At 39.2% G+C, this 26,521-nt stretch overlaps 1 protein-coding gene across 2 annotated transcripts; it reads right to left on the reverse strand.

Annotated features, from left to right (window-relative positions):
• On the reverse strand, nucleotides 1-26,492 carry NBN (nibrin). 2 transcript variants are annotated; one of them, XM_089517589.1, is made up of 16 exons: nucleotides 26,352-26,492; nucleotides 22,890-23,023; nucleotides 21,259-21,407; nucleotides 20,685-20,844; nucleotides 19,220-19,323; nucleotides 18,769-18,886; nucleotides 16,344-16,531; nucleotides 14,104-14,201; nucleotides 11,823-11,970; nucleotides 10,690-10,962; nucleotides 8,513-8,960; nucleotides 5,819-5,905; nucleotides 3,432-3,591; nucleotides 2,805-2,914; nucleotides 2,220-2,269; nucleotides 8-612 (listed from the first exon to the last, which is right to left on the reverse strand). In XM_089517589.1, exons 1-16 carry the CDS (start codon nucleotides 26,386-26,388, stop codon nucleotides 585-587), a joined length of 2,292 nt encoding a protein of 763 aa, XP_089373715.1. In that variant the 5' UTR covers nucleotides 26,389-26,492; the 3' UTR covers nucleotides 8-584. The 2 variants fall into 2 exon arrangements, with proteins under 2 accessions (XP_089373716.1, XP_089373715.1); XM_089517590.1 differs by lacking the exon at nucleotides 2,805-2,914 and having other exon boundaries at nucleotides 1-612; nucleotides 3,436-3,591.
• Nucleotides 26,493-26,521: the final 29 nt, after the last annotated feature.

Raw genomic sequence — 26,521 nt, forward strand, 5'->3', positions numbered from 1 at the left:
TTTAAACCAAACATCTGGTGTTGAGACACAGGATCTATACCACTTTTTCTCACACAGAAGCTCTGAATTCTCATGAATCCAGAACATGGGCAAGGAAACAGATCAGAAGCCCACCAAATGAAACTACTTCCAATATTATTTTTTCCCTATAGCTCCTCTTCCTTCCACAATAATTTGACTGTGTCAGCATAAAAATCAGGAGAGGCCAAGACTATAAGAATATATTTCCCACCCATTTAAAGACTGATAACCTCTATTAAGTGGAAGAACCAGAGCGATTCTGAAAGGTCCAAAGTGGTACAGGAGACAAAAATTCCAGGAGCCATACTGCAAAATCCATGTCATCTTTTTATAAAATGCCAACAGTGCATAAATCATAACACAAAAAAAGAAAGGGCTAAAAAAAATCTTTTAAAGGAAGCACTGTTAATCTTTTCATTTTCTTTTATGCAAGAAAATTGTATGTAGAACAATGCTGCTAAAAGGCAGCCAAATGTCCTTTCTTCTTAATGAGAAACAGGTTTATCAACAGGAAGCGTATCAGAAGATACTTTCTTCTGCTGCAAGTCTAGTTCAAGGCACCACTATCTTCTTTTTACACGGGGGTCATATCTATAAAGTAAAAACAAAAAAAAAATGATGAAAAATGATACATCAATGCCAGGTTTTGAATCTAAAAGTTAAATGGTTAAAGTTAAAAGTTAATTCACATGGACTGTAACCTGCCCCACTTCTTTATTTATATAAAAAAGCTTTCATTCTACTTTTCTGTTAAAGCCCTCACACAAGGTCTCATAAACAAGGACTAATGCTTTCATGACAGCAAACATCACAACCATTATAAAAAGAATTAGTATAATTTAAGGCTTGATGTATCAGGCTAGGATTTAGGACATGCAGTATGACAGTCTCCGAAAGCTTGGAAGATTTTTGGTTTAATGATTTCTCATAAAAGTATTTCAGCTAAAAAGGAAAGGAAGCCTCATATGAAGATTTCACCTTCAGATAGTCCATTAAACAAAATAAATATGTGCTTTATATCTTAACATATTGAAGACCAATATGTTGGTCTTGCTATGTTTAATTCACTGTGAGGAGTTAATTCATATGGTGGAGTCTATCAATGTAGAGCAATCATTCAGACTTTTGTAATTGTTTGAATGTCCTTGAAATAATCTTCTTCAAGCAAAGTATATGCTCATCATCCAACATGTATAAATCTATATAGAATTCATGACCCTTTACTTTATGGTGGCCAGCCTATCTTTCTGAATTGTACAGGTTTCCACATACATAACCAGGTATTGTGGAAAGCAGTCAGGATGTTGAACATTACAGCCAGTATTAGAAGCTCCATGATCCCAAATACCAGTTTCCATGGAACACAAGAAGGTGAACAGTCAGGCACATCTCCATCATGCCTGGGCCTCAACTACTGAACTGTGACCTCCACAATACTGGCCACAGAGGGAGTAAAACAGTAAGTTGGGCACTTCATCATGTCAGGACTTCATCTTAATTTTGGCTCATCTTCTTTTTTCCTTCCCCTTGTGACTTATTTACACTGTAAGCCTGAGGGAGAGGACTGTCAACTTCACTGTTTGTAAACTGCTGTGGGGGAGTGTATGGGCAAATAGTGGGATATAAATGCTTCAAATAATAAATAAATAACAGCACAAACATGAGGATGCTGTTGAGTACATGCCCTGTTTGTGGTTTCTTACAGACTACTTAAGATGGACTATGTGGGCCTCTGGTCTGATCTAGCATCCATATTCAGATGTTCTTATTGCTACTGTGAAGCACACATACTTCTGCTTGATACAAGTAGCTGTAGAAACATTCCTTGCCATAGGTTGGCCCGAGGCACAGAATCTATAGTGACCTGACATCAAATAGAAGTTTGGGCTGGCTGCAAAATATAGGGACTACTGTCTAGTGGGAAAAGGAAATCTTTCTTTCCAGAAGCATGGATGGGGCACTGGATAATCTTTGTTCAGGATTCTTACACATGTTTTTTTCCTGCCCTAAAAAGTTAACTGTTGACATGGTGTACATATATGTTTCAAAGCTACATGTGTTGGTCTTGTGTTTTTTCATTTTTGTGCAGAACATGCAGTCACATACAGTTAAGACCCAAACCTTCAAAACAATACTGGCATGTTATCTTTTACACACAGCAAGCAGTCCACATTATTTAATGAAAAGAAGGTCCTCACCTGAAGAGGTCATCTGCAAGTGATTCCTCTCTGTCATGGCGAGTCTGTTCCTAGAAAAATTAAGTGTGTTTCTTTAAGAGATACAAAGATGACTTTTTCCATAAAAAAACATTACAGAGATGTGCTCACTTGTAAATATCATGACTTTTCTTGAACAGGGCAGAAGTGCAAAAACACTTGTCCCAATAGAACTTTGCACACCCACCCAAGGTGATTGCCCCATTCCTCTTTTCTATTCCAGCCCTATCATGGACAAGGTCCTCCAAGAGTCAAATACAACATCCTAGGATTAGGCCCTTTCTTTCACAAACTTTTATCATGAAGTTTGCAAATTCTAGGACAAAAGTTCCCATAAGACCCTTTTCATCCACCTGAACTGTGTTGAAATTAATCAGCCAACAGTTACATGGATAAAACTCAAAGCCTGCATTCAGAATTAATGATCATCCATGCCTTGTCTTTATAAACCATGGTAAGCTTCAGATTCCTCTGGTTTCCTCCTCTCCCTTCTCTCTAATGCAAAAGGGAAGGATATTCTAGATATAAAAGAAGCCATTCATAAGAAAAAATATTAGTACTCCTTACCTCCATTTCTTGCCTCAGCCATTCTTCCATCTCAGAATCCTTTCTAGCATTAGCAGCTATCAGATCTGACCCCCCAATAATGTGTGGAAGCTGTCCTGCTCCAGGATAAGCTACCTATCAGACAGAGTATTTATCAGAATATTTCTTGGCAAACCTTTACTGAATTGTATCCAATGATTGCATGACTAGAAAGCAGGTTGTGCTATTGCTCTCTCCTGCTCCAAACTCCATGAAATCACTCTACACAGGGTTGAGAAGGCATCTGGAATGGCAAACAACCTCTCATCACACTATACAGCCTCCAACTGTTCTGGAGCTTCCTTCCATCCCCAAACTCAGGAAGGAAGGGAAAGAAAATATTGTTGGCATTTCCTATTCTATGATCATTTTTTGTACTGACAGGAGGACGTTTTTTAGATGGACTGTTCCCCCTATTTGCTCCCACAATCAGGAACATAATCTAGTAAGGTTTGGTTTGAGCATCCCTTAACACAAAAAAGCAACCAGCACAAGCCAGTCTTGTGAAACCATTAGCAGCTTTCTCCTTGCCTTTCTACATGCTGTTGCAGCACTTCCATTCCCCTTCCCAAGGGAGACAGTCACAAAAACATGCTTTTGGCCAAATACCTACCTTTTTAAATTTTTTGAAGTTAATCAAATGCCCATAATTTCTTTTTGTAGCACATTGAACATCTTTTCTTGATTCACTAACAACCAATGATCTAAATTCAGTCAGCAGAAGTCTGCTGGGTAGATTACAGCCTCCTGCAAATGTATCAGGATTTTTCTTCAGAGAGGGGGAAAAAATAAGATAGTCATTATTAAATTCATTCTAATAAAAATCCCTTTATAATTAAATTACCATTAATATATTCCCTTGTCATTAATTTTGAGACTGTACTCTCGGATTCTGTATTCCACATTTTAAAACTAACTTCATTTTATCAGCAAAACTAAAATTGCATGCTGTTCCCTATAGCTATTCATGAAGTATGAAGTATTTGCATCAATGTATTCATCTAGTACAAGTTGAGAATTCCAATTCCAAAAATCCAAAATCTGAAATGCTCAAAATTCCAAATGCATTTCAGCACCAATGTGATACCACAAGTGGAAAATTCCACATCCAACCTCACCTGACCAAACTTTATTTCATGCACAAAATTTAAAATACTGTGTACAAAATTAACCTGTTACATGCTGGGCTTTGGTTCCAAGATCCCTCATATATAACAAAATCCATGTTTGCTCAAGTCCCATTAAATACGATGACACAGCAAAAGGGTGTCCCTTATTAAAAATGGAAAATCAAGGTGTGATATTTGAAATGTGTACTTTTTAAAAACATTTTCAAACCGTAGATGCTTGAATCTGTGTATAAAAAATCCATGTATAAGAAAGGCCAACTGTATAAGTTGTGTATGAAACATAAATGAATTCTGTGTTTAGATCTGGATGCCATCTCCAAGATATTTTATTATGTTTATGGAAATATTCCAAAATCCCAAACACTTCAGGTGCCAAGCATTTTGGATAAGGGACACTTAGCCTGTATTTCCAAAATCATTTATTCTTTTTTCTGTATGATGAAAACTTTCTACATCTCTCTTTCTAAATAAAACAGGAAAATAAGTCTACTTCCACAGTGCTTGTTTCCTTAACAGAATAATTAGTATGACGGTTTGTGTGGATAATCTGGAAGATAATTTAAAAAAACAAATGAGATGGATTGTTCCATTACTTTCCCACTTAAGTGGTACCTATTTATCTACTTGCATTTGCATGCTTTCAAACTGCTAGGTTGGCAGAAGCTGGGACTGGTGATAGGAGTTCACCCCATCATGCGGCACCCAGGCCACAAACTGCCAACCTTCCGATCTTCTGATCATCAGAACTGGTGCCTTAACTACTAAGCCATCGCATTGATATAAATCCAATCACTGACCCAAGGACCAAACTGAGGCTGCATCCACACTGGAGAAATAACTTGGTTTGGCACCGCTTTAACTTGTCTGGCTCAAGGCTATGGAATTCTGGGAGTTGGAGTTTGTTGTGGGGCCCAGAGCAGAGGAGAGCTCCGCTGTAGGCCCCACAACAAACTTCAACTCCCAGAATTCCATAGCCCTGAGCTAGGGCAGTTAAAGCAGTGCCAAACCAGGTTATGTCTCCAGTGTGGATGCAGCCAGAGTGAACACTGGGACCAGGAAAGCATGGGCTTGGCCCATGCTTTCTTGGCTCATCCGCTCTGACTCTATATTTCCAGAAACGAAACGGTAATTACCGTATATACTCGACTATAAGTCGATCTCATGTATAAGTTGAGGGCAGGTTTTGGGACCAAATTTACAGATTTTGATATGACCCGTGGATAAGTCAAGAGTAAGACTTAGGGTTATGTAACAAAGGATCTAAAAGATGAAGCAAAGGAAAACAATGTCAAAGAACTTACAAAATTTCAAGAGGCATAACTGTTTGTGTTCACACTGAAATATGTATGGATGAAAGAGGAGAGGTGGGCAGTCCTTCCAGGACAGATTATCCTCTTGCATTTCATCAGGGAATGGTTTCTGTTTTTATGAGGGTTGAAATACAGTACTAACACTGATCCATGGATAAGTCAACTCAGATTTTTGGGGTCAATTTTTGACTAAAATTTCAATACTTATACATACAGTAAACTAAATTTTGCCATCCTTGCCATCACAGTAATCCCGTTAATTTGAAAGAGAGACTGCCCTGCAATACAGTCGGCCCTTCTTATACACAGATTTTTTATACACGGATTCAAGCATACACGGTTTGAAAATGTTCCAAAAAAGCATACATTTACCTTGATTTTCCATTTTTTATTAGGGACACCATTTTGCTATGTCATTATATTTAATGGGACTTGAGCATACATGGATTTTGTTATACACGGGGGATCTTGGAACCAAACCCCAGCGTATAACAAGGGTCCACTGTATTTTGCGTCAGTTATATGTGCTAAATATTGAAATGAAGGCACTCCTTACATTTGAATCATTTGTTATAAATTCTGCTGGTTCTTCTTTTATCATCACCTCTTGCTTTACAGCTGGAAGGATCTGTTCTTTTTCTTGCTGTTTAACAAAAAGATGTGTGTAAATATTTTTTAGAATATAGTTTATACTACTGCAATTGCTGAAAAAGCATGCCTGAAAACAGTATCAATTCTAGCATCTGTTTGATTCTTGAATCATTCTGTGATTCTTTAAAATTTCCCCTTTATCTACACTAGAATTGAAGCAGAGAGGGAAAAATTAAAAAGAACAATTCTGATCAGCATTATATGTTTACAGTCACTGCTTGCTGAAGTACAATTTTTGTTATCTTAAGCCTGGTTTTTTCAAACAGGATAACTTCAGACTTATAAAAGCATGAAACAGAAATAAGAGCTTTCAAAAAAGCACAGTGAGTTTCCCTGCAAAATGGCTTCCTCGTGAGCCAACAGATTGACCTACACAAAGTTATATGATACATGAAGATGTTCTTCCAAAAAAAAAAAAAAAAAAAAAACCCTGGAAAAATCTAGGTGAGACTGGGTATATGACCAGGCCAAATAAACAGATAATTGAGTCCAGTGTCAAAAAAGGCCAAAGCAACTAAAAGAGAAATAGCATTGTGCCCAGTGTATTATTTTCTGTAAGAGTAATAGTGCCAAATGCTTTTTTTAACAAATGACATTCCTTTAGTTCCACTAGTTTAAAAACACAATTCCTCCTAAGTTATACTTCAATGAGGAGGCTTACAAAGTATTTCTACAATTCCCCCCCCCCCCAAAAAATAATCAATTTCTCTGTCTTTCGGGTGCTGTGGCATATGGGAACCTGTTAACTGGGGAAATATTGTTTTAGTACTTGATAAAAATAAGCCTTTTTCAAACCAAGATCTCTGATCAAAATTAAAATTGGCACACCAGATATGACACTGCCAAATTTCATGAAGCTGACAATGTTCATATATAGAAATGCCCGTTTGTAGATGCTTTCAATGTTTAGTCAATCAAGTGTCATATTTATAATGTCATCTATGCAACTGATTGAAGTGTTTGGATAAAACAGTTATCTTTTCTTAAATTTAATGGACCATCATTTATCTAACTATTGTCCAAAACACGTCTGCAGCAATAATCCAGTTCAAGACTGCTTTAACTGACCTGGCTCAAAGCTAGGGAATTCTGGGAATTGTAGTTTCCAGAGCTCTCTGACAGAGAAAGCTAAATGTCCCACAAAACTACAGTTCCCATAATTCCCAAGCATTGAGCCCGTTTAGACCGGTCTCAAACTCCATTATTTCTGCAGCAGTTTTGGACCTTGGTTTGGAGCTAGCTTTTTACCACAACTGTTAACCAATTGCAGAACTCTTAGTCATATGAGTAAATTTAAGATGGTACATGGCATTAAAAGAGCACACAGCATACAAATAAGTTTGAGGTACTACATGACATTACTTTGCCCCCAGCTATAGGGTACATAGTATTTTTATTAAATGTCTTTTTAAAAATTATTGCCTGATTTATTAGGGTGCCCTTTTAAATTGTCAAAATATTTTAAAATGCTCTTTCACTAATTAATCAGCTAAATAAACATGTATTAGTAAACTTTTTTTTTTAATCTGAAGAGCAACTGAGTCACCCTTTAAAACTCCATAAATCCAAATAATATGCCCACACATGAAACAGGACAAGCTCTTTCCATTCAATTCAAAATAACTACACTTGTCCCTCCACATCTGCGGTTTTGACTTTTGCGGATTTGATTGTTCATGGATTTTATTAATATGTTTCTTCTAGGAATATCTAGGTCCTCCAGCACAACTCTATAATCAATTTTAACCAAAAGTCGCACTGAAGGACCTAGAGATTACTAGAGAGAATACTCCACTAGGCATTTGTAGTTCCTCCAAAGCAAGTCTATGGTCAGTCTGGTAAATGTTGACCACAGAGTTGTACTGGAGAACCTAGAGGTTCCTAGAGAGGTGTTCTTTCAGGTAAAAACATAGTATTTTTGTTATTTGCAGTTTTTCCACATTCACAGGGTCCTGTGCCCCTAACCTCAGAGAATGTGGAGAGACAAGTGTATTTAAGTTTTATGCTAACACACTAATACTGTGAGATGCTATCCATATAGATCTAAATACAAATTAATTCCCAATAGAGTAAACTCACTTACTGCATTAGTGGGAACTACAGCGTAGGTTTTACCAAGCTATCATTGGCACGTTACAGAACGCCCAAAATGGGCGCTCTGCCGGCACTGCCGGTTGCTGCGTCCAGGAACTGCAGCAGTCAAACCGCACGGTTCCTGGACGCAACAAAAAGAAGCCGCAAAAAGCGGCTTCTTTTTGCGCCCCGGAAGTGGCACTGCAACTGCCCAATGGCGCACTTGCAGCGTCACTTCTGTTGCGGGACATGCGGACGCTATGCGTCCACGATGTCAGATGGCGGCACCCGTGTAGAACGGGCGCCACCATTTTGTATGTCACCAGGACGTACTAGGGTTAGGGGCATGCGTAAAGCACGCCCTTTCCTAACCCTAGTACGTCCTGGGGACGTACTTTACACCCGCATGGAACAGGCCATTGATTTAATGCATCTACTCATGACTAACATCTAGATATAGGTGATATAGTTCTGTAGTAATTTGAAGGACCCAACATGTATACTAAACAGTTAAAAATACACTTACCAAAGCCTCTGGATTTGTTGAAATACTTTCTTTATTTTCTAATTTCCTTTTCTTTTGTGCACCCTGAGCACTTTTTTGTTCAGCCAAATCTCCTATGTCCTCTTCCCAATCCAAGTCTTGGCTTGCAAAGACAAGTTCTAATGAAGCGTCATCTTCTGCCAAACCATCCAACTCTTTTCTCTTTTTTGATGCAGGCTGTCCAGAAAGAATACTTTCAGTAGCAGACTTCTCTGATCTTTTATTCTCTATGATCGGCATCCTATTTGTACCTATACATGATGACTCATCTGTTTTCTGGTCCAAGGTACACAGACCTTTTTGAAATCTTTCTGTGTTATTTTCCCACAGCAAGGAATTTACAGGTTGAGTATGACCAGAACCATCTGATGACCTGACTTCTTTCTTTGCATATTTTGCTAATGACGTTTCTCCATCTTCATTTCTTCCTCTTAAAATGAAAAAAGAAGACACTTAAAACAAAAATTCTGTCCCTTTAGAAACACATTCTAAACACACATTCACAACTGATGTTGCCGATGGTTCAGTATGAATCCAGACACAGTATACTGGATCCATACTAAGTCATACTGTATTTGTTGTTGTTGCTATGTGCCTTTGAGCTGACTACAACTTATGGAGACCCTATCATAGTGGTTTCTTGGTAAGATTAATTTAAAGTAAGTTTGAAGCAACCTTCCTCTAAGTCTGAAAAAGAGTGATTTGGACAAGGTCATGCCATGCGTTTCCACAGCTGAGTGGGGATTTGAACTCTGATCTCCCAATACTAGTCCAACACTTAAACTACAACACTACACTGGCCCAAGTCATGCTCTAGCCCCACTGAAACCAATGAATACTCAGGATCCAACCAAGCATGCATAATCAAGAATAAACCACATGTACTAGAAATGAAACACAAAAACCATTTTACTGTACACTTTAGTTGCACTACTTTCAAAGGCCTGTTACAGACAGCCAAAATAAAGCTGCTTCGAGTCACAGTGGAGGTATGGTGTTTCAATGATGCATGCGTCCTCAGAGTCCAAAAGTCACACCAAAGCCACGCTCCAGTCCTTAGGGATGGAGTGTGGCTTTGATGCGACTTCTGGACTCTTAGGACGCATGCATCATTGAAACACCATACCTCCAGTGTGACTCGAAGCAGCTTTATTTTGGCTGTCTGTAACAGGCCAAAGAGACTTCTTTGTTAAACTACAAGGGTTACAAACAGCTGAAGCTTATTTTTATCATTAAGCACAGGCCTGCAGAAAGCTGCATGTGAACACAATTTAATTGAACCACTCCTAACACTAATAAGCATCTAAACTATACAAGCAAGGCTCCTAGGAGTAAATGTGTAGGAATTTCAACTGAGAATTTCCTGACTTTTCAGTTACTATGGAACTAGAATATTTCAGGAATCACAGATCTTTGAGAACTACGGGCTGTGCAGAAAGCCCCTTTTACAGCCAGACTGGGGCTGCAGCAACCGCATGCCGTGGCCCCGATCTGGCCTTTCCAGGGCGCGAAAATGAATTGCAAAAAGCAGCTCCTTTTTTCACCCTGGAAAGGGTGCGATAACTGCGGTGCGACATCTTTACAACTTTCCTTCGGCACTGCGTCATGTGGACACAGCTCCAGAGGAATGCCATGATGCCATTGGTGCAGGGTGTCATGCTACCCTGGGGGTGGAGCCGAAACATGCATCATATGGATGCTACACTCCAATTCCGCCCCCAACACAACCTTTAAGACTGATCTGCACAGGGCCTAAGACTATTACAAAAACAGAGGTGAATGTCCTGCATTAGAGACTACAATGAGCAACTTTTGGATGACAGAATTATATCAATATGATATGCAACCATGTTAGTGAATTACAATAATGAAAAACTGCTGTAATTGCTCAATGGAAGAAGTTATTCACTGGGACCTCTGCATGTCAGCCACACTTTTGGTTGCTCTTATACAATGATCCTAATGGCGCAGCTATGTTTCCATCTCCCTTATGAGAATGTAAACATTATGCAACAGTGCTATCCAACTTCATGTGATTATATGTCCACTTACAGTTATACAACTTCTCAACAAGATGCAGCCAGATGTATAAATCAGAACAAGAAAGGTGCTTAGTTTTCTGATGTTAAAAATCAAAATTAAAACGTATGTAAACATACCTCTTTTTGGATGCTATCTGAAAGTAATTTGTGATTGAATTCAACTGTTGTGAATCCCTCTGTTTATTTGTGCTACACCCTGAAATTTTAGAAGGAGAGGACGCTGAAATGTTCTTGTCAGTACCAGGTTTTCTATTCGATGTGGGCAATACACCTCCTACATTTACAGTGCTAGTTCCTGCTGGATGCACCTTTACTGTATTTATATCCTCTGGATGCTGTTTTCTTCTTATACAAGCTCCTTTCTTTCTCTTCTCTTCTGTTAGTTCCATACTATATAAATAGGAAAAAAATGCCAAGTTAACACAAGATAGGGCTAAAATCAGTATCAAGGTTAAACACATCCCTTATGCAGTAAGCTACAGGAGTTATCATAATTTTTTCTGACTTCTGTCTCATTAGCATCTTTAAAAAATAATACTGACACCTAGAAATATGGAATACTTCTAAGGATTATGTAAGAGGAGATTTTAAAGAGCTGATCTCTCAGTGACAGCTTTTCTTTACTCAAATTTTTTTATGGAAGCTGTGGCTAGAACATTTGGTTGTCTCTCCTGTGAAGTCTAGAAGACAGGGGGTACAATTAACAAAATAAGAGAAGCTGCTTTGAATTTACTATATGTAAAGTGACTGGAGCGTATTTATATACAATACAATTTCAGGGAAACAACAGAAATTCAAATAAACATAGGATATATTGTTAAAATGATGATCTTCATAATGATGTGATTTGGGGCTATTTAAATTTAAAGGCAAATTTTATATGGTTGCTGGTCATACTTTAATTACATGGTAGGATATAATAATAATAATAATAATAATAATAATAATAATAATAATAATATATTTATACCCCGCTCTTCTAGCAGTATAATGTAAACTAGTTTACATATTTGTTCATCAAAAGAAATTGTACAATATATAAAAATTAGAATATGCACAGGGCTTTATGTTCTATAATTCCACAAAATCCTAGGTGGTAAATAGTTCATCATCTCCACTGAAGAGGAGCACATAAATCTAATAATTGAATTTCTGATGTCTGATTAAAATTTATTCTTTATAAAGGATGGTAGCTAGATTCACAGTATCTTACTTTCAAAATCTTATTTATAAATACATGCTTAATTTACCATGTATCCATCAGTTGGTCCATCTCTGTGTCAGCCACATAGGCAGTGATCTCACCTATGATACTGGGCATTACAGTTTCATCTACCACTGCAGGCTGAGAAAGGCTTGGTCCTTGAACAATTAATGCTGAAGAATCAGGCTTTACACCTACAGTTTAAAAACATCCAAGAAGAATAAATACTAGGAATTCACAAGCACACTATTTCAATTAGTCTTTGAAGGTACAACCTGAAATAGCCAAACTAATCTTTGTGATTCCTTTAAGTTACTTAGGCCTGTTATAGACAGCCAAAATAAAGCTGCTTCGAGTCACAGTGGAGGTATGGTGTTTCAATGATGCATGCGTCCTAAGAGTCCAGAAGCCACACCAAAGCCACGCTCCAGCTTTATTTTGGCTGTCTGTAACAGGCCTTAGTGTTGTATGTACACCTAACATATGGAAAACCTCTTTCATTATCTTCAGTTCTCAACTGAATGGTGAAATACAGGGCTCACAACCTGAGGAGGCAAGTAATTATTGCATATACTTGTATATATGTATAGAAATTTTAGTGAACCAATTGACCCCAAAAAACAGGCTTGACTTATTCTCAGGACAAGGTACTGTACTTTAACTCTTTTTGAAAAAGGAACCACACCCTACTCTGAGCAGAGTGGTGAAAGGTAAGAAATCAGTCTGTCCTGGAAGAACCTAAAAGAAGCACCAACCCCCTCCTACCCATTCTACCGTAGCACCGCTCCTGGCCTTTTTGAACGCCTGGGTGGCAAAATTGTGGCAGTTGCAGCAACTCTTTGCACTTTCCCTCAAAGGAACACTTTCAGTTTTTGAAGGACCTGAATAAGACATTTGTGTATATTTGTCAGCTCTACTGAGTTAAAATCAGACAAAGTTATCACATTAAAGTTCAAGGTTGTGATCACGACTAATGTAGTCACCATTTTCTTTGCTTTGCCTTTTCATCCCTTTTGATATATGTGCATTTTCTTAGCTCTCCCAGTGCTTTGAAACTTAACCTACACAGCCACCATCTACCATAGTTTCTTCCTCATCTATCCAGCCTACAGGGTTAGCACAAACAATAAGTAAGTTCTTTGGCATCATTTCCCTTTGTTTCATCCTTTATAGCCTTTGCTGGATACTGCTAAGTTTTGCTGACTTATCCATGGGTCATATCAAAATTTTAGCCCCACAACCTGCCCTCAACTTATACATGGTGTTAACTTATTGTCAAGTACATACGGTAGTTCCACGTGTGTAATAGGGAATACTGGCTCATCTGTTTCAGGACACTACCCATGCTGCAAGTTTAACTCTTTTTAAAACTTCAGACTTACAGAGACAATTTGTGATGAGGGCAGGGTGCTTCTGCTATTCAAAAGCAGACAAAAGTTCTGCTGGCCATAACAACTCCTTGGGTTTGCCTAGGAAAGCAATCTGTATTGTATTGTGATTTCCAAAAGACTATTGAAACTTGTCTGGTTATTTTGAGCTGGCTTGAATTAGAACAGTAATGAAGAGTATTTATATCTCTTATTGAGGCTATGCAACAGTTCAGCACAGCATTAGAGAACAATGAGCCACATACAAGCCTAAATGACATTGTTTGAAAAGAATATGTCATGTAGCACACTTAGTGTTCTCTTCTATTGAACTTCAAATAACTGTAAGGCTTAATGTACAAGTTGATGTACAGAAAGTAATAGGTCAGTGAAAATCCAGAAAGCGAACACCATTGAAGAAACAGGAAGCAAGCTTTACCTCCTATTTCTATATTAGCATAGCACTAGATATGCACCCAGCTGAAAAAAATAAGTTATTTTTCACACTATCTGCACAAATACCCTGTAATTTTACATACATTTAAAGTGCATTTCAAATGCCCACGTGCATTATCTAGGACCTGCTTGATCTTAGCCAGGAACAAATATTGAATTCCTACCAGAGGAAAAGAACCAGGAATTTTGTCTTTTCCAGCTTAGGTCCTTTGCCATTACACAGTGTACTGGCACAGCATACCATCCCTCTCAAAAGAAGGTGGACATGCATATATACAACAAAAAATATATGCTAGATAATACTTCAAACTCCGTTTGAAGCCTAAGTATCACCCGCAAGATTTACATACAAAAACATAAAGACTCATCATTATCAAAAGCCATTATCATCTTGTTTGCAAGAAATCTATGCAAAAATGCTTCATCTCTAGAGATATTTGCTATACACAATTCTTTAAAGTAAAAAAAAAAAAAATAGAAGAAAGGGAGTTGTTAGTTTTTTACCTGTTTCAAGTGAAGCTTGAGGATTACAATAGTTTTCAGTGGATGCAAAGACAACAGCTAAACCAATTTCTGCTTCTGAGATTGTCCTATATTTCTTCCTATCAGTAATAAAATACACTGTTAGAAAAACGACTGTCAATCATTCACTGAACAATATTCTCAGGGGGAAAACACTTAAAAATTACAGCAAAAGACTCTGTATTTTACATGATGTAAAGTATTTTTCCAGTGATGAAGGGAAGGAATCCTCAATTGGGTTAGTTCCCTCCTCTCGCTCCAATAGGTCAGGAGCATTCTCTCTTTGACGTCACCTGCAACTTCCTAGTCCCTGGCTATTGGAGCGAGAGCAGGGAACTAACCCAATTGAGGATTCTATCGCCTCCATCACTGAAAAAAAACATATCACAAGGTAAGCCAATGTTCATTTCACATATAATCCACAGGGCTGCATATACAGTACTCAAACAGTCTACCAAATCTTTTCTGTTCACCACTCTTACTCCTGCAAGTCTTTTCTTGATGCATTCAGACTAGTACAAACGGAGTGCAGCTTCAAGTGAGAGTGCACACATATACTCATGGACCTCTTTTAATCCTAGGATTTACAAACTAGCATCATAGGCCCAGTACAGTCGGGCCTTACGTGACGTCCTCGTCATGTGCTAGCGTTGCCTCAGGCCACTCCGCCGACATGTGGCCTAACCCTAGCATGTGACATGGCGTCCACACGGGGGCCGCCATGATTATGTCACACACGTGCTGCGTCCAAACGGCATGGCGTGTGTGTGACATCATCGCACCATCCCAGGCAGCTTACAGCAGCCTGGGTACAGAACACGAAGGAACTCCAAAACAGCTCCTTCTGAGGGCGCGCCTCATTCGCGCAGCCACCAAATGGCTGCGGCTCCCGGGGTGTCTTGGGGCATAAAGCCCCAAGGACATCCCTTTTCAGGATGTCGCTTCTCCCTACTTCCAAAAAGTGCCAGATTGGGGCCTCAGTGAAGCTGCCTGGCCTCAATACCTGGAGTAAAGGGGCACGTGCAGGCCGCCCCAAAGGGGTGGTCTATACCCCGCCATAGATTAGATCAAGAAAACTACCATTGTTTAGTCACACTAAGTGGGAATTTCCTACCTACAAACTTGCATTCAGAATTTATACCTAAAAGCTCCACATGCAGGGATATATTTTTTTCTTTTACCAGTCTCCACCTTTCTTCTAATTTCCATTTTGGTGGCCAAGTTTATAGATCTATCCTTTTTTAAGGGTCATCTATTTGTGCTTTTCTCTATTTTGCTGTTGACACATACCCAGTAAGGAATTTTGGAGGCAGCTGCTATTTACATTCTCTATTGTAGGCAGACACACAAACAGCAGCAGGGTTAATTAATTTATTTGATTTACATCCCACTTTTCGCCCAAATGGGACTCAAAGTAAGAGTACTAACTACAGTCGTCCCTCCAGATTCGCCGGAGTTAGGGGAACAGGACCCCTGCAAATATGAAAATTTTGTGAATAAGGTAAGCCCCTCCCACCTCCCCTCTGATGCCTGGGATGGCTGTCTGAGGCATTGGAGGGGAGCTCACCCGGCTCTTCCCCTTCTCCCCAGCCTTTAACCAGCTCTGGGAAGCAAGTTAAAGAGATAGGAGGGTGGGGGTGGGGGGGTAGGGGCAAAGAAGCACAGGCACACGCCTGCTTATCCTCATCCTCTATTCTCATCTCTTCAGCTGGCTCTGTGAAAGGACTGGGGGGTAAAGGGATGAGGGGAAGCCTGCATGTGCCAGCTTCTCCTCATCCCTCCATCCTCTTGTCCCTTCCCAGAGCCAGCTGAAAGGACAGGAGGGCGAAGGGATGCAGAGAAGCTGGCATGCACCGGTTTCTCCTCATCCCCCCTATTGCCGGCTAAAGGGATAGGATGGTGGAGTCCATGAATAAACAAAACTGCGAATCTGAAGTCAGCAAATCTGGAGGGATGACTGTATAACAGAATCCCATTCTTTGCCAGGTCAATTTTTGCTGCACTGTTTACTGCTAACATCCTGCTATGTTTCTCCAGCCCTCCTTGACTATTCTCCCAAATGTGTTAAAAAGAAAAAAGGGCAGTGGGGCAGGCATACAAAGAATGTGTAAAAAGGAGCTTCTTTTCAGAGTTTTGTAACTTTGTAATAGTTTTGTTAACTGAGGTATATCTGAACTAAGATATCAGCAATCCTAATTTAGTCACAGACAATGCCACCACACCTTTCCAAAACAGCTGTGACTGTATCTTTCCATTTCCTCTCAACATCAGAAATGGATGCTTGAGAGTGTGTAAAACCTATTTCAATGACACAAATGTCAGGTGTTGTCAAAGAAGCAGCATCGTCTTCTGATGTCACCTGTTTTGCTTCTCCTCCTCCAAGTTTAATTGCTGGACTCAATTTTGCATACTAGAATTAAAAAAAAAAGAAATAGCACATAACTTTCATTAATGTGGCATCTTTCTATAATAAATACAAATTGTTTCAAAATTTCAAAAGGAAAACAACCAATAAGAGGATTCCTCAGCCTCAATAAACTAATCTGACAAAAGTGATAATTAATTTGAAGTTTTCTTCTCTCTTGTTGTTATCACATTGCAATTGGCCCTCTGCATCCACAGATTATGCATGCAAAAATTCAACCATCAACAATTTGAAAATATTTTTTTAAAAAATACTGCCAAAAAGCAAACATTGATTTTGTCATTTTATGTAACGGACATCATTTTACTATGCCACAGTATATAATGGGACTTGAGCATCCATGGACTGTTATCCACGGGGAATCTTGGAACAAAACCCCAACAGATACCATGGTCCCACAGATACCTTGCCATATAAAACCTATAATTTGGACTCTTTTATCTAAACAGCAAGATAATGTAGGAAGCTTCTGTAATTTAATAAAGTGAGAGACCTCCAGTTTGGATACTGCATTGCATGAATAGCAATAGGGATGAGAAAGACATGGGAAGAAATGGGCAATCCCACAACCCATTTTATATTTCCCTGCATAGAGGAGCAAGAGTCTGAGTCCCTGGGTTACTGATCTTTCAGTCAATTTTCTACCCACTTAAAAAAGCTCAGTGTCCCTTGTCTTTTGTTTATATGACTACAGCTCAGGAAATTATTCTAAATAAAAAAAGATACAGTTGGCCCTCTATATCCATGGATTTTTTGTCCACGGATTGAAGCATCCACAACTTGAAAATATATTTTTTAAAAACAATATTCCAAAAAGCAACTTTGATTTTGCCATTTTATATAAGGGATACCATTTTACTATCCATTGCATTTAGTGGGACTTGAGCATCCATGGATTTTGCTATCTGTTGGGGGTCCTGAAACCAAATCTCAGCAGATACCAAAGGCCTACTGTACAAAATTGACTGAAAGATCAAGAGCAGTTTTTTGACAAATACATAAACTCTCCCCATGAATTATATATACCAGTGATGGCGAACCTTTTCCAGTTCGCATGCCGGGGGCGGGGCTTCTACCCCCAGGATGGGGGCCAAGTGCCAGGGGTGGGGTTTCTGCGTCCTTTTCAGCGGGAGGAGCCTCTGACTCCTGCCCCAGCATTTTCTGGCCCCTGAGGGTCCCTTTAGGGGCCGTCAGAGGCCGGCAAAAGGGCCACAGAGGACGGCGGGCCGTTCTCCGGCTTTTGCCGGCCCCTGAGAGTCCCTTCTGGGGCTGTCAGAGGCCGGCAAAAGAAGGGAAAGGCAGGAGGAGGAGGCTGGGCCAGCCGCCTTCTCCTCAACCCTTTGCTCCATAGAGCCCTTTCGCGCGGAGCGAAGGGAAAGGCAGGAGGAGCAGGCTGGGCACGCGTCCCAGCCCCCTTCTCCTCGGCCCTTCGTTCCCCGCGAAAGGGCTCCATGGAGCAGAGAAGGAGGACACAGATGCGCACGCCTCTGTCTCCTCCTTCCAGGCACCATTTTCTGGCTTCCTGCTGTCTCACGTGCCCATTCCGCCTTCTCCCTTGCCCCATGCCCGGTGAAATGGCATTGCGTGCAATAGGTTCACCATCACAGATATATACCTTATGCATGCAGTGCTCTGCCAAGAAATCAGAATTCTTATTAGTAACCTTCAGAAGGAACACAGATTAAACATCCACCTTGATTATATATCAATCAAAGCTATCTGATTGATCAGACTACATTTGAATACATATTCACTTAAATAACAGGGTCAAACTCCTGGTCCAGTCACAACTTCATGCTCCCATGGGCTCCCTACCCCATGCATAGAAACTGAAATTGGCCATCTGCGAAAAGGCATCTCTGAGTAGTGGACAGATTTTAGTGCTCCATAGTCCCTATGTATGGTTACCCACACACCCATGTGTATCTACAGCCATTCAATGAATGTAAGCCAGCTTTATATTATTGACATAGAGCCCTTACATTAGAACCATTGGTTCTCCAGACATATTGGACTAAAACTCCTACAATTCCTTACCACTGACCACATTAGGTGGATTTGATGGGAGCAGAAGACTAAAATGTCTAGTGGACCAAAGTTTCCGCTGCGGTTGCCCTACATGTTGAGGACACCTCAACTGTGCTACAAACATAAACCCAGTATACAGAAGCATATTAAATTCTTTTCTTCAAAGTCTGAACAATATACATAGAGCCAATTACCTGCTTAGCAGTTAGAAACACAAATGTTTTCCCCTTGAAGATTGTTTTTCTTCCTGGACAGATGGTCAGATCTAACTTCTCATTTTTGATACTTGGCTCATTGACTGGTGGATAAAAGCTGTAAACAGAGGACATTATTGTAAAATGGTGACTTATACTTTTAAGTGCTGTTACGTGACATTCCATTCTACATTGCTTAAAATAAAAATCCTTGAAACCAGGAAGGTGCTTTCCTTTCACTGTTAAACAATGCACTTCATGTTGTTAAACAGCATGCTTAAACAAAAGGAAGCACAGAACAAGGACTCTGAAGAAGATTTTTACATATATGCAGGATGATATGAGAAAAATCATTCTTGCAGGTATTGAATCTAATCAATTAAGGAGAATTAAGCAGTACTACAATATCAGAGAACAAATATCTGGATTATTTTGGAATCTATCACATTACCTTTCAGGTGTTGGGAACTTCTTTTTTGCCTCAATGGCCTTGATTAATTCAGCAAAATATTCTGGCTTCACAATTGGTCGACCACAAATCAATGCACATATTGTCTGCAAATACAGGGGGAAATTGCTACCATAATTCTCAATATATTAAAAATAATGTGGAAAATTGCAACCATAATTCTCACTATATTAAAAAAAATCAGTGGTCGTCTTCCCATACCTTACTTCACTCTCCTCATATACATCCACTCAAGCCATTCACTGGTTGATAATATCCCATAAGAATGAGGCTCCCCAGGAGCTGGCATTGCAGTATAAAAGGAGTAGTTGAGTATCCCTTATCTGGAATTCTGAAATCCAAAGTACTCCAAAATCCAAAATTGTCCACATAGATAGCTGAGATACTGATATCTTTGCTTTCTGATGCTTCATGTACACAAACTTTTCTTCATGTACAAAATTATTTAAAATATTATGTATAAAACTGCCTCCAGGCTATGTGTATAAGGTGTACACAAAGCATAAATGAATTTCATGTTTAGACTTGGGTCCCATCTTCAAGATATCTCATTATATATATAGGCAAATATCCCCAAATCCAAAAAAGTCTGAAATCCCAAACACTTCTGGTCACAAGCATTTTGGATAAGGGAAACTCAACCTGTATACTTTCAGTGTCATTGTCCACCTTTACCATTGTTAATGTCTTATTACTTCCTCTCAGCAACCCTCTCATTATAACTGGAAAATTAGAAACCTCTGAAATTTCCAAACCCATCACTATGTTTCTCAACTTCTATCCTCATGTGACTCATTCATCTTCATTTCTTCTGTACTCTAAAAAATTTCTCCCCAGCATCTTTGCTGATTTAATACCATGTAACATTCCCTCCAATTTCTTGACATGGGATTTCTTTATTAGAATAATTAATGACCTCCTTAAAATCCACATGCTTCAAATAACTATGCATCTTAACCTTATCCTGATTATGTTTATATCAAATTACTCATTGAATAACTGTCAGTGTTTGCTATTCATTTTTAGTATGTCCAATCCCCCCCCCCCCCGCCCACAATTTCCTTCCTACCAGCTTTCTTTCCTTATTCTATTCCACAATAGCACGTTTCCCCACTAGGTGACCCAGACTGCAATACTATGCCCACATCTAGGATTAACCCTATTAACAAAGCAAGATTTACTTCCACAGGTTGTCTGTACATATGCTCTGTAAGACAATCTCATACAGAACCCAAGCCTTGTGCCTGGCAAACAATGTTATACAACTCCATTACTTTCCACTAAACCATCATTTTCAAATCAAACACTAGGAAAACAGATAGGAAAATTTACATACAGAACTGCAATCAATTTCATGTTAATAAACTATCTGAAAACAATCCACATTACATTTGTAAATCAGAAGTGTTCACACACACACACACACACACACATCCATACAACCTACCTTCACAGTAATTTTGACTGAGACCATAACAAGATGAGTACATTCTTCTTTCCACTCGTTTACTACATGACCTCCCAGCTGATGAATACTGTTATTCAACATATTTTTCTGTGAAACATCCAAGCATGAAGAGCAGACAACCAATGGCTCATACTCTACTCTGCAAAGTAGTTTTAAAAAGGGGGAGAGGGAGAGAGAGAATATTTATTTGTGTGTGTGTGTGTAGTGACATCATTTTACATTTCATTTTATACAGGGGCGATGGGACAACAGCCAAGAGTTTTGGGGACCATCTTTGTCCTTCATAGAAATTTAGAGGACCCCACCCCTGACACGCCAACCCTCCATTTTAAAATTACTTTGTTAAATTCTGGTTAAAAATGCCTCCCCTACAGCCCCTAGGTCACCGGGGAGTGGGGGGATTCTACCATGTTTGGGGAGAGGGCTGGTAATAGGCTCAGGAAAGATCTATCCAGGAAATAAACTGTAAGGTTTTACATCCTGGTTATACAACAACCAAGAAGAGAGGCAAAACTGCTGAGTTTTTCTTTAAATAAGTACAGAATGGTCTTACCTAAATTTGCTTTCAAAGACTCCAAAAGTTATTCTGTCTCCAGATTTCAGTGATCTAGGAATACCATTTCGTAGCTTCTCTCCATTAAGAAAGGTACCATATTTAGATGTGTCTTTTAATGTTAACACAGGAAGTGAAGAAGTCTGACTCTAAAAACATAAAATAAAGACATGAAAAACAGCTCTCCATTTCATTCTTAGCTGGCCATACCATCTGCTTTATAAGATGTAATGTAGTTTTTGATGCTCAGCATCTTTTCTCCATCGTTCAAAGTCTATTTTGCTTACAGTTTTCAAAATTTCCACTATATCCACACATAACATTGTTTTACACAACAGGTTTAAAAAGAGAATACAAAAGCAGGCAGTTATTCTCCTGAAGTCACTAAGATAAATCATGTTTTATTTTCACAGCATTTACAATGAACTTATAAGAAATATAAGAAATATTTCTCTCTGCAGCCCAAATGGCTCCAACCTTTCCAAAATTGTCAATCATGCCCTTGAGAACCTAAAATGAGGAGTGGGATCAAAAATAAAAGGACTAAACAGACCCTTTCGAGATTATAATTCATTGTTTCAGGTCAATTAATATCCAGGGAAGGAGTTGTGGACCAATGGAGCTCTCCAATTTCTGGTGGTAGGCTCTCTGGACATCAAAAAGTTGTCTGCCCTGAAGATGCTTCAATGGAAATATATATATGCTTTAATACACTAATTTTTTGTGACTTAACATGACACATTTATACTTTAAACCCTCTGCCTAATAACCACTTTATCCATTTGATATACTGTACTAACTTATAAAGAAAAAACAACAACCTTGGTCTTCTTCAAATCAGAAGGACAAATTTGGATTTAACTCTAATTCACAGTTTAGTGCTGTATGTATGCACCTTTCCTTTCACTTCCCATTCTTTTGGCTTAGCTGCAAGGAAATCAGGAGCAACCAGTTCTGTTTTGAGAATAAACTACAGTTTGGTGAGTTTTCTGATCTAATAATTGTAGTTAGTATTAATTATGGTTATATACCAGCATCATCATACCAGCATCATCATAGCCACACTTCTGGAATTAGTTTCTTCAGGCAAAAACACAATTTAAAGTAAACATAGTTTGTCCCAGCTCAACAAACTATGGTATGTAAAAAATAGAAATGAATGTTTCTGATCTCTCTGGAAGCTGTCAGGTCCACAAACAAGCACAGCGTTACATAGATCTCTATTAAAAACTGACAGCAGCAAAGACTTATTTATGCCCCAGGTATCACAATTTGACTGAATTGACAATGGGCCCGTACACACAGGCCAAAATAAGGCTGCTTTGGGTCACTTTAGATGTATGCTGTTTAAATGATGCGTACATCCTAAGAGGCCAGAAGCCTCACCAAAGTCACGTTCCAGTCCTAAGCACTGGAGCGCAGCTTTGACGGAGCTTCTGGCCTCTTAAGATGCTTGTGTCATTTAAACAGCATGCTTCCAAAGTGACCCAAAGCAGCTTTATTTTGGCCTGTCTGTACGGGCCCAATGTTATGTTCTGTAACTGCACAACATACTATTAATGTTGTATGATAGGTGTGGTTGACAGGAAAAAAATTGCATGGTTATTTGGAACAGTATGTTTGGTACTTACAAGGTTCATTTGAGGTTGACTAACAGAAAGAACTGCATGACTTCGGCTGATTGATTGATCATTCTGAATTAAAACTGCACAATTCTTGCGTCCAACAACATACTCAACACCAGTTAAGAGGTGGTGTAGTTGTGCTGAAATTTAAGAACAAATTAATGTTAAAAAATTAACCCGAAAATGAAAAATAAGAGGCGTTCATGATTTAAAAATATATGCTAAAACTGCTGGAAGACTGAAGCTGAACAAGTAAGACAAAATGCCTAGTACAGTTGTCCCTCCATATTCGCTAGGGTTAGGGGAACAAGACCCCCGTGAATATGGAAAACCCGCAAATAACAAAAACACTGTTTTTACCTGAGAGGACACCTCTCTAGGAATCTCTAGGTCCTCCAGTGCAACTCTGTGGTCAATGTACAACATACACTCCAGAATGGCACTGGAGTAGCTACAAATGGTCTTTCAGTGCAACTTTTAGTTAAAGTTGACCCCAGAGTTGCACTGGAGGACCTAGACAGTCCTAGAGGGAACATATTAATGAAATCCGTGAATAATCAAATCCGCTAATATCAAAGCCGCAAATATGGAGGGATGACTGTATTTCCAAATGAGGATGTGTATAATCTACACGAATTCATGAATATTGCACAATATCCATATTCACAATTATCTCCCTTACATGCTGTATTTTCAGTATGTATCTCACTCTAAACTATTGCTGAAGTGTCCTTTTTCCATCCCAATTTTTAACCAACATATACCATATATACTCATGAACAAGTCGACCTCACGTATAAGTCAAGGGAAGCTTTCAGAGTCAAAATCCTGGATTTTGATATGACCCGTGGATAAGTCTAGGGTAAAACTTAGGAGGCCATAAGGAAGGATGGAAAGGGGGAAATACCACTTCAGTCCCTCCTTCTCTGGACCTCTCCCAATTGATTCCCAGGTGCTAGAGGACAGGTTTTAACACTGGATTGAGAAAGGAATCAAGTGGATTTAAAATGGAGAGTTGTTTCCATAGGAAGCAAGCTCTTGCAAAATGAACTGAAGAGATGGTTTTAAATGGAGAGTGTTTTTTGATAGGAAGCAAAGTCTTGCAAAAGGGACCAGAGAGAGAAGCAAGTGATTTAAATGGAGAGGTTTTTCCATGGGAAGCCAGGTCTAGCAAAACAGAGCAGAGAAAGAAGCAAGTGGGTTTAAATGGGGAGTTGTTTCCATAGGAAGCCAGGGGTTTGAATGCAATTTGAATTCACGTAAATTCACTGAACTAGCGAATTCACGTGAATGCGTTCTGGCCCCACTTTCTTTTCATTTGAAATTAAGAGAAATTCCTCCCGTGGGATAATGTCCTAAATGGATTTAAATGGTGAGTTTTTCCAATAGGAAGCAAAGGTTTGCAAAATGGACTGGAGGGGTAAGGAACTGGTGTTAAACAAAGATTGGGGCATCAGGCTGGCTTGCTTCAGGACCTTTCTAAGCACTACTGGCGTACTGAGCCTTATATAAGTCTACCCAGAATTCCAGGGTCAATTTTGGGGCATGAATTTCTCGACTTATAGTCGAGTATATACAGTAATTATTAAAAAATGCCGCTATATATGAACACAGAAAAAAGTATGATATGGCTTTATTGGTGTGTTGTTGGTTTTGCGATATGTTTTTGCCACAGTTAAAATGTAACATTTACATTTTACAGGGCATAGTTAAAATTCCCTGTTTATATATATCCCATGGCGCAGCATATGTTTCCAATACTTTCTCCCTAATGAACAATTAAAGCCAAATTATTAACCCAAATCTTGGGAATTGTAGCTTCTTGTGAGCTCTGTGGCAGAGAAGGCTAAATGTCTCACAAAACTACAGTTCCCAGAATTCCCTAGCACTGAGCCAGGGCAGTTAAAGCGGTCTCAAACTGGGCTACTTCTGGTAGAATTCAAAGATATAGCCCTGTTAGTATGTCTCTAAACTCTGGCCCTTTAAAAGATTTTGGGCTCCAATTTCTATTGAAAATGTCTAATTAATTATTTAGATTCTTCTATTTAAGGGTATATCCCCTTTTCCCGTAAATTTTGATTCTTGTATTTCCTCTCTCACAAACTCTGGCTTATTGTTCTCTATTTACTTGAATTTGCAAAGGATCACATCTCAAAAAGAAAAAGGAAAAACAAAACAAAACCAGAGCCTATTTAACAATTTCATTGATATAGATGTATCCCTTGTTTTCCTTACAAATTCCCATCATCTAACATAATTTTATACAATTTCATCCATATTTGAGGTCCAATTAGCACTTTCCCCCCATTTTTTCCCCATAAACTTTATGACAGGTTCCCAACTTGACCTCCATTTAGAGCTATCTTGGTTTTCCACTTTATCTGAGATTAAATCTAATTCCATCATATGAAATAGCTTTAATCTCCATTCTTCAATTTCTATGGTCTTATCTGATTTGCAACCTCTGGCAAATACCAATCTCGCGGCCGTTAACATATAAAATATAATTTTTCCAAACCTCGTTTCCACATCCCCATCTAACATACATAGCATCATTGTCACTGCGTTAAACCTTAATTTAACTCCCAAAATTTCATTAATTTCCATCTGGACTTTTCCCCAAAAGGTTTTTGCTTTGTCACATAACCACCATAAATGGTGGAAGGTACCAATGTCTTTCTTACAGTTCCAACAGATCTTATTGCCCGCCTTATGTATTTTATCTGTTTTTACAGGTGTTAAATACCACCTGTACAAGGTTTTGTAATAGTTTCCTCTGACATATTGCCAAGTAGAGTATTTCATTCTCGCATTCCAAGACTTCTCCCACTGTTCTGATTTGATTTCTCTTCCACAGTCCTGAGCCCATTTAACCATTACATCCTTAATTAATTCATCCTCTGTGTACCTTTCCAACCATTGTTTATAGATCTTTGACATATACATATGTAATTCAATTGCATCTGATTAGATTACAATCACATTCATCAAGAATTGTGAGACTGTGGCGTGGGAGACAAGCAAGTTTGCTATCTGGTTTTCTTTTGGGTAAGTGTCACAGAAGGGAATGTGTATTGATAATGTGGGAATCGTTCTAGGTTTCTTAGGGGGATATAGGCAGTGGTATTAAACAACAGACTAAGTTTGTTAAACAAGTAGGGAGCGGTTGGGGAATGTATTGTGTAGGTGTAAAGCTGTGATTACTGGTTACAGTGTATCAAAATTTAATAAAATATATTAAAAAAGGATTTTGGACTCCAACTCCCAGAAGCCTCAGCCATGTTGGCGAATAGTCAGGGATTCTGGGAGCTGAAGTCCAAAGTCCCCTTAAAGGGCCACAGTTTGGGGACCACTGCTCCAAGCCCTACGCCACAAGCTGGCTCTCCTTTCCCCAGATAAAGCCCCGAGGCTGCAGAGTAAACAAGGGCGAAGCAGCTGTGAAACCAAGAGCCAAGGTTTCTTCCTCACCTGGGCCTCCTTCGGCTGCAGGGACCAGCTTCCACATCCTGGAAGCCGTTCTGCGCCCGCCCGCCTCGACTTTTCGGCCTCTCAGGAAGCGGTTTTCCTAAAGACGCTCGGCTCTATCCTTGAGGAAATACGGTCGTCTTCTCTCGCTGGGCACGCATGCGCACTTCTCC

The sequence above is a fragment of the Sceloporus occidentalis genome, unplaced genomic scaffold, assembly GCF_023333645.1.
Source record: "Sceloporus occidentalis isolate IW3139 unplaced genomic scaffold, rSceOcc1.0.p SCAF_3, whole genome shotgun sequence".
Taxonomy (NCBI): domain Eukaryota; kingdom Metazoa; phylum Chordata; class Lepidosauria; order Squamata; family Phrynosomatidae; genus Sceloporus; species Sceloporus occidentalis.

What these genes read in the sequence shown, in the direction of transcription:
- NBN (XM_089517589.1), bottom strand. Translation starts at nt 26,388, where the DNA reads ATGTGGAAGCTGGTCCCTGCAGCCGAAGGAGGCCCAG. An exon ending in GGCTGAGGCAAGAAATGGAG is followed by an intron (nt 2,270 to 2,804) that starts GTAAGGAGTACT and finishes TAATTTTTCTAG; the next exon opens with GAACAGACTCGCCATGACAG. An exon ending in CTTGCAGATGACCTCTTCAG is followed by an intron (nt 613 to 2,219) that starts GTGAGGACCTTC and finishes TTTACTTTATAG; the next exon opens with ATATGACCCCCGTGTAAAAA.